The 8,718-nt window shown below is 41.0% G+C and overlaps 1 protein-coding gene across 1 annotated transcript in view; it reads left to right on the top strand.

Annotated features, from left to right (window-relative positions):
• Positions 1 to 7,425, top strand: part of olfm3a (olfactomedin 3a) — a 29,813-nt gene extending 22,388 nt beyond the window's left edge. The window contains 5 exon segments of the mRNA XM_014021018.1: positions 2,168 to 2,311; positions 2,810 to 2,965; positions 3,135 to 3,354; positions 5,294 to 5,400; positions 6,260 to 7,425. Coding sequence (XP_013876472.1) covers positions 2,168 to 2,311; positions 2,810 to 2,965; positions 3,135 to 3,354; positions 5,294 to 5,400; positions 6,260 to 6,937 — 1,305 coding nt within the window. The 3' untranslated portion in view covers positions 6,938 to 7,425.
• The last annotated feature ends 1,293 nt before the right edge of the window (positions 7,426 to 8,718 follow it).

Below are 8,718 nucleotides of genomic sequence, written 5' to 3'. Positions count from 1 at the left end.
CCTCCCCTCTCCCCCAATCTTGTTTATTTCCATGTGTTGCTTTTACATTTTTCTGTCTCCTGTTTTTTACTTTACCTCATGCATTTTTGCCTTATTACGCAAATAAGGTAGGGTGACTTCCTTGGGTCAGCTCTTCTCATATTGGTTAACAGACAGGAAGGAACAGAATCCATGAGCAGATTCATTGTGGGGGGAAAAACACAAACGTTAGATGTGGTTTTAAAAATTAGGTAGATTAATGACAAATTTTAGAACCTGAGAGCGAAACAGTCAGCAGCTACACGCCTTGCGGTACAGTAAACTGTGATAGGGCAGTAGTTTTCAAATCTTTTTGCTTCTGGCCCACCAACTAACAGCTGCAGACACTCGTGACCCCAGATATTACTTGTTTACATATGCAAACTTTGCTAGTAACCCTATTAAACATGGGAATAATGTTTATTAACCAAACCCAATAAGTACAATGCTGATTTTTATTCATTTATGATTAATATTRTTAAAAATTGCATTAATCACGGTGAAAATATTCCACTACTAATTAGTTTGCATTTAAATTGATGTCTGAAAATCATCTGGGGACCCTCGCTTGATGTTCCGTGACCCACAAAGTGGTCCTGATTCCAGCTTTGGGAACCACTGCTCCACCCAACTGTCCCAGTTCCTCCATCCTCCTCCTGCATCTTTTTATTCCCAAAGATGTGGAAGTCTGCAGGTGCAGCAGAGATTTAACAAAGTGTGTAATCTGCAGGGCTGAGAAAAACAAATCCTTTCATCCGAGGGGAAGACGTTCATTACCATCATTGTTCACGCTTTGCTGCTGCGTTGTTGTCGATTTGCATGTTTTTATTGAGTTATCCGCGATTAGGAAGAATCAGGTCTGCGTTTGTCAGCTGAGAGGAAACAAATCGGTGCAAACTGGGTCTGGAAGTTTTGGAATCTGGAGTAAAATCAAACTTATTTTTAAAAACATCTTTGGTTGCATGTTGTGTTCAGTTCCTGCTTCAAAGTCTGTAACTGTCAGTTTATTGGAAAACACAACGTTAAACCCAGAATATGAACTGCTGATTGGCTGAAAACAGAACTCACTGCAGAGAAACAGAGAGGCTTAAAAAAAGACAAAACTGTGAGATGAAGAGAACAACAGAGATGTGAGTCTGATGACAACTGGTTGTGTTTCTGTGTGCYTGTTTGACCACTCATGCAGCTGTGTGTGTTTGTGTGTGTGTGTGTGAAGCTTTGAGCTGCTCGATGCTGTTTTTTAAAGATGATTAATGAGCAGGCGTTGGTGTGAGGCTCTGTAAAAAACCTGATGTTGCTTTGAATCCTAATTTTCCTGCARCTAACAACGTCAGAGACAGAAAACACTGAAAACGTTAGCTGTTAGCTCGTTAGCAACAGGGGTTTATAAAAGCTAAATTAATGCTGAATAATTTTTTGAGCTTTTCAATTTATCAGTATTTAAAAATCTGCATGTAAGAAAGAGTCAGACTGAAACCGTTCAGTTTATTCAGCTCAGTTTTCTATTTGCTGCGGTCGTGTTTCTTCCTCCTTTTTTGTCAGCATCGACCTGATTTCTTTATGTCAGCTGTTTATACGGCTTAAATACATAGTCAGTGATTTTTTAACATCTTTTTTTAACATGACTTTTATTGTCTAAAATTGAATATTTGAGCTTAACCTTCAGATGTTTCAAATTAAGCTTATGAACAAATAATATCTTACCTGTTGTAGATAGCTTCCTGATTGAGCTCAGTTTGGAGAAACAGAGTCGAATTTTGACAATGAAGASTTAATGGCTAATCTGAGCCGGGCTGGGGACTAAGTGAACAGGAAATGCTTCAAGTGCTACAGCTAGATGCTGCCGCCATGATTAATCTGGAATTTAAGACAACATTTGCAATAAAGAAACTCAGAATTTGTAGCTTTGATTATTACAAAAATAAGTCCTAAAGTGTCTGATAGATTGTTTTTTTAACAGACATTATCACGTCTACATYAGAATCTTTGTAATAATATTAAATAAACAATGTTTGTGTGTCAATGAAGCTGCATCAGACCTAAAAACACAGCTTTGTTGCTAAATTTAAAACAAATAGTCACATAAATGAAATAAAATTTGTGTTTAGGCACAAAGCTCCAGACCAACCCGTGTGTTTTTGTGRTTTAGACGATCGGGCCTAAGGAGGGCTGGCAGGTGTACAGCTCGGCCCAGGATGCTGACGGGCGCTGCATCTGCACCGTGGTGGCGCCGGAGCAGAGCCTGTGCTCCAGAGACGCAAAAAGCCGACAGCTCCAACAACTGCTGGAAAAGGTGAGCAGATGTAAACCTCCACGGTGCAGAACGGACCGTTTTTATTCAAATGAAGCATAAAACCCACAGAATGTTGAAAAGACTCAGGATTTCCACCATCTGTGTGAAAATACTCAAAATATCCAAGGCTGACCAAAATATTTTCAGGGAATTGTTGTAAAAAATGATSAAAATCTGTCTCTTTAATAAATCTTGTTCTGTTCAATTTGTTTGGTTTCTTTTAATCCACAACATTCATTTATTACTTGTCATAATGTTTGTTTTGAACTGTCTGTGCTGCARGCTGCACCGTCAGTTTAATTTGTTTTTACTAATTATACATGATGCTTTCAAGCACAAATGGTATTTTTACTAATAGATGGCTTAGCTGAGAAAACGACCACAAACTATGTGTTATAGCATCTTAGTCAGGGTGATTATTATTCATTAAAGCAGCTTCAGGACTGACGGTCGTGGAGCGGCTCWGTCGTTTTCTCCTGCTCTCTTGTCTTATTTAAGGTGCAGAACATGTCTCAGTCCATCGAGGTGCTGAACCTGCGCACTCAGAGGGACTTTCAATACGTCATGAAGATGGAGAACCAGATGAAAGGCCTGAGGACCAAATTCAGGCAAATTGAAGARGACAGAAAATCCATCATGGCCAAAAACTTTCAGGTAATCACAAATAAATCCTGTTTTTTCATTTCTCCGTCGAGCTCTGTTTTCATCTCGGCTGTAGTTTGTTCGTCTGTCAGATGTTTTCCGTGTCGTTTCTGGAATCTGAATTCTCCGCCGCTGTCCGCCTCGATCCTTTTCCTCACTCCTGCTGCTGTCGCCTCCACAGGAGCTTAAGGACAAGATGGACGAGTTAAAGCCGTTGATCCCCGTGCTGGAGCAGTACAAGATGGACGCTGCGCTCATCTCCCAGTTCAAGGAGGAGATCAGGAACCTGTCTGTGGTGCTGACGGGCATCCAGGAGGAGCTGGGGGTCTATGACTACGACGAGCTGTACCAGAGGGTCCTGAGGCTGGACAACAGGCTCCGCAGCTGCATGGGGAAACTGAGTGAGTAGCTTTATATAGATGACTCAACAGGAAGTGGGTTTTAAAATTCTTTTAAGACATAAACACTCACTGACAAGAAGTGTTACGCAGCTATACGAGAGTGATTWGGTGAACATGCAGACCAAAAGGTGTTTAAGGCAGATGCCAGGTCATAAACACCTTGTAGAAGTATTACCAGAACTGGATAAGGTTTAACAAGGGTCCGATTGAGTTTGCATGAGGTCAGGTGGTCATGRTGTGTAACTGCAGGGCACATGGGTCGTACAGATGTCCCAGTTAGTTCTGACATGTTCCATAGGCAGTGTAGGCAAGCACTTAGGGCACTGTTCATCTTGGGGGTGTCACAAATGGGGGACGAAAAAAATATTTTGTAATTTTTTATCAGAGTCTAGTTAATTTATTCTGTAGATTAATCTCTGGTTCCTCAGGTTTATGAAGGCAACTTGTTCTGTTTTGTTCCTACATGAGGTGTTATATGCTGCAGAGGATATTTCAAAARAAAAGTATCACATGATGCAGCTAAGACTAAATACTGCTGCTCGGTGTGGAAATAGAKAATAAAATAAAGAGAATGGAAGTTTCGGTTCTGATCTCAGATAAGATCCTTGTTAAAGTCTTCTACCTTCAGTAGACCCCTGGACCCCTCTAGAACTGCTTCAGTCCACAGCTGCTGGTTAACATGAACAGGTGTTCCTCATGCTGTCAGCAGATGTTGGCAGGTATGAGGTAGACTAATCTTGTGAAAAGCCGAGATCTGGCTAGGGCCGGCCCTGGTCCCAATAAGTGATTTTAGAAACACAAGACCACCAACACACGGCCCTTTGGACTTGTTTTTGATTCTTTACGGCCTCCTGTATTGTTTGCATCATGTCTCAGTGACATCAGCTGGACTATGGGTTCACTAGTTTGTGTGTAGACCTGTCTATAACACCAGTGTGTTTGGAGTTGCACTGTAACCATGAACTGATGAAGTGATGGTTCTGTACCGATTCTGCAATTATTTCATCGAGTACAGTTTCATTTCATTTTTATTTTTCTCTGCCTGGATGCCTCACTTTTTGACAGTGAGTTTTAAAAACAATGCATGTGAAGATTTATCTGAAGAAAAACAGATGCATAGGAAATACTGCGTGAAGCCAAAAACTGTCACAAACTTCTGTTTTTCACATTTTATATCTCTGGGTATCAGAGAGGAAAGGAACCATAGATAAAATGTACGTGCTATAACCTGACAATCGATGAGTTAGACCTAAAAACAAGAAGCGGTCTTTATTTAATCCAAGGATCCTAACAGAAAGTTGGAGCTCCCTCAAATTTCTACATCTGGGATTGAATTTGACTTGTTTTATAAAAAAATGTTTAATAGAATTCTGTTTTTATCCTCTCTCCTCCCAGTGAAACAGGAAAAAAGGCTAATTTATTCATGTTCTTGTCAGCTCTGCAGTGGATTGGTAGCTTTTAACAGCAGAACGCTCCAGAATCACTTAAAGACGGCAACAAGGAGTAACATGTTCTTCCTAATTGCTTCCTAATGAGCAGAAAGTGAGGCTGCTTGTAGCCTTAACATTTACTCAAATCACTGCTTTTTTTCACAGAAGGTCTTATGTGAAAAAGTGAGCTTTTTACACTGTACTTCATTTACAGGAAGTTTGTTCCTGCAGATATGTTTAAATAACAATGGTTTCAGTTATAGGTAGGTTGTGCATTCAAGTGTTTAGATGCTCAGAAGATGAAGAAAATGTGAATCCTGAGTTGTTTTTGGCTTCAAACAGCAGTTGCACAATTAGGCTCGGAGTTTGTTGTTTTTTTTTTTGCTGCCAGTGTTATCTTAGCACGCACAGAGGTCTCTGGTGGCACGAGCATGAAATTGGCTCGAGAAATCTAGTTGAAGAAGGAAACCTCTCCTGCACATCTTATCGCTGCTTTTCTCTATTAACAGCGTGTGGGAAATTAATGAAAATCACTGGACCTGTTACAATAAAGACATCTGGAACGCGTTTTGGGGCTTGGATGACTGATCCGCTGGCGTCGAGCAGAAACAACCGGGTGAGTGGTGGCGGCAKCGGGGTGCTCTCCGAGGCTCGCAGTATTTAGAATACATGCTGAATATTCATCGCATTCTCATGTCCCCCGTGTCAACATAGTGACGCTTGGTCAGGTAGCCGTCTGCGTCCACTTTCGGACGCGCCGGGTAGCCCCCACGTGTTCGTTCTTTACGAGATGAGTCAGAGGAGGACGAACGCGTTGTAATTTTTTTTACAAGAGTAGGAAATGCGCGAAACTAACCTAAATTTAACTTCTATTAGCCCTATACAGCCTATCCCTGACCACAGACCCTAAAATTAACCATTAACCCTGATCCCTCATTTTAACCATTTTTAAATGTAGAGAATTTGCGAGAACTAACCGTCCCAGACCCTAAATTCAACCTATATTAGCTACATACAGCCTATCCCTGACCACAGTATCTCAAATTAACCATTAATCCTGATCCATCATATTAACCTCAGATCCCTGACCCAAAGACCCCTAAGTGATGCAACCCGGAAAACTGCGGGCGGCAAGGACGGACGCGTGGGGGGTACCCGACGCATCAAAACTGGACGCAGACGGTCCCTGCCCAAACATCAATATGTTGACAAGTCCAACATGAGAATGTGTTAGAATATTACCCCCTAAGTGATGCAACCCGGAAAACTGCGGGCGGCAAGGACGGACGCGTGGGGGGTACCCAACGCATCAAAACTGGACGCAGACGGTCCCTGCCCAAACATCAATATGTTGACAAGTCCAACATGAGAATGTGTTAGAATATTACAGCAACTGAAAATAGATTAATAATAATTGTAGATATCTAATCTCTGCTAGCTTTGACAACACGTTTCCTGCACTCTTTATGCTGCAGGTTTGGTACATGGACAGCTACACCAACAGTAAGATCGTACGKGAGTACAAGACGATGGAGGACTTCGTAGCCGGAGTGGTTTCTCGGACCTACAGCCTCCCCTTTAAGTGGGAGGGAACCAATCATATCGTCTACAACGGGTCTCTTTACTACAACAAGTACCAGAGCAACATAATCGTCAAGTACAGCTTCGAGTCGGGCACGGTGCTGGCCCAGCGCGCGCTGGAGTTCGCCGGCTTCCACAACATGTACCCGTACACGTGGGGCGGGTACTCCGACATCGACGTCATGGCCGACGAGCTGGGCATGTGGGTCGTCTACGCGACCAACCAGAACGCKGGCAACGTGGTCATCTCCCAGATAGACCCTGACACCCTGCAGGTCCTGAAGACCTGGAACACGGAGTACTCCAAAAGAAACGCGGGCGAGTCGTTCATGATCTGCGGGACGCTCTACATCACCAACTCCCACCTGTCGGGGGCCAAGGTTTACTACGCTTACGCCACCAAGACCTCCACGTARGAGTACATAGACATCCCCTTCCACAACCAGTACTTTCACGTCTCCATGCTCGACTACAACGCCAGGGAACGAGCGCTGTACGCTTGGAATAACGGACACCAGGTGATCTTCAACGTCACTCTGTTTCATGTCATAAAAACTGAGGATGACTCGTAAATGCTCCGGGACCATCTGTGGTATCTTTACTTGAATCTTCCTGACTCATGGCTCTCTGTGTTTTGCTGAACTGAGCATGGATGCCAGGGACTTTATCCAAATCTTTTTTTACAGTTTTCCATTGCTGCTGATCAGACTGATGCCTTATTTGCAAAATGTTGGTTTTCCCAACCAAAGACCCACCAAGAAGCTTCTTGCATGAATCCCATCATGTTGCTGTCATTTGCTGCTGTTTTTGTTGCAGATTTGCTCTCAACTGTGTTTTGCTTTACCTATTTATTAAAGTATATTTAAAAATGTATTTAAAGTTTGAAAACAACTTGCTACAATGTGAAATTTTGTTAAAGATGGCCGTGTAAATTCTTGATGTTCTGATGTCACTGTGGAAGGAAAACATTTGTATTTTTATAAACAAACCTGTGGAAAAGTGCCCGTGCATTCTCCTTTCTGGTGCACCTTGTTCGCCACATTAAACTGGTTTTAAATGATTAAAYTATCTCCTTTTGACCTTGTCAAACAAGAAGAATCAAACTACCTAAACTATGCATTAAATGAAGATGGTTGACAAGACAAAAAATGATCAGATAAGATCTTCGGAAGTGGAATTTTGTGGGAAAAGTTGTGAAAAAATGCATTAATTTGGAAAACTGACGAACTATCMTTTAACCATCAATCTTAAAGCAACTCTGGTTTAAAATGTAACCATTTGTAAAGTAAAAACCATTGCTTCAGTGTGATGTTTGCAGGATATTTACAGAACTCTGGTAATTAGGAAACACAAACCTCTTATTGTGTTCATGTTTTAACTTCACGCAGCGTCTCGTTTTTGTGAAACAGGATGACCTGATTTCAKATCATTCCAGTGGTGAAACGCTTCCTATCAGACATACAGTATTCATGAAAACCAAACCCCACAACAAGCACCTTCATGAATAATCTTCTGCCTCTGTTTTATGGCTGCGTGGGACAGAAACCTTCACTCTTTACTGAACAGAAACAAATGATTGGTTCAGAATTAATGGAGCTTAAAGCCTTTTTTTAATTCTGTCCTTTTGGTAAATGTGAAATCTGATGGACGTYTGCGATGACAGCATCTCAAAGTAAAGACAGGATTGTTGTGAGGCTTTCTGAAGGCCTGAACAACCGCTGGCATTTCCATCATCAGATTGGTGATAAGATGATGGAAGGAAAAATCTTCCTCTTCAACATTTATATCTTCAGAAAAACGTTTTTCTGCAAAATGTTTATTTAAAGCTTCTGATGTGAGTTTCAGATAAGCCTCAGTGTGTGTCTGATTTTTATATTTTTATAGGAAATACCAATTTTACCATAAGAAAACAGTAAACTAACCTGTTAGATATTAAGTATTAAACAGTAGATGCAAACCACCACTCTGCATGACCAAGGTTTTCAGGTTCTGTGTTGGAGAGCCCTTTCAACTAAAACCTTTCAAAWTTTTAGCTGAATATTTTGAAAACTGAATAAAGTTTAGCTCATTTTAGTGGTTTGCAAGTCATTAATGCAACTTGTAACCTTTTTTAAAACAKATCTGTAGCAAGTTGTAGAGAGGAATCAAATAACTTCCTGTTTTTGCAGCCATTACTGTGTTTTACAAAATTGGGTAAAATACAGTATGTCAGGTCATTTTGGTAACCTAGAATTAAAACTAAAAGCTTCAAAATGTTTAATAAAAGTCAAAATAATCAAAGGCATAAGTTTTATGACAGTAATATTTCATAAATTCTAATTAGACTGGCAACATTTTTTGCAAAATTTTATTT

The sequence above is a fragment of the Austrofundulus limnaeus genome, unplaced genomic scaffold (genome assembly GCF_001266775.1).
Source record: "Austrofundulus limnaeus strain Quisiro unplaced genomic scaffold, Austrofundulus_limnaeus-1.0 Scaffold275, whole genome shotgun sequence".
NCBI classification, from domain to species: domain Eukaryota; kingdom Metazoa; phylum Chordata; class Actinopteri; order Cyprinodontiformes; family Rivulidae; genus Austrofundulus; species Austrofundulus limnaeus.
Note: the sequence above shows the minus strand (reverse complement) of the source record. Positions and strands in the feature narration are given on the sequence as shown.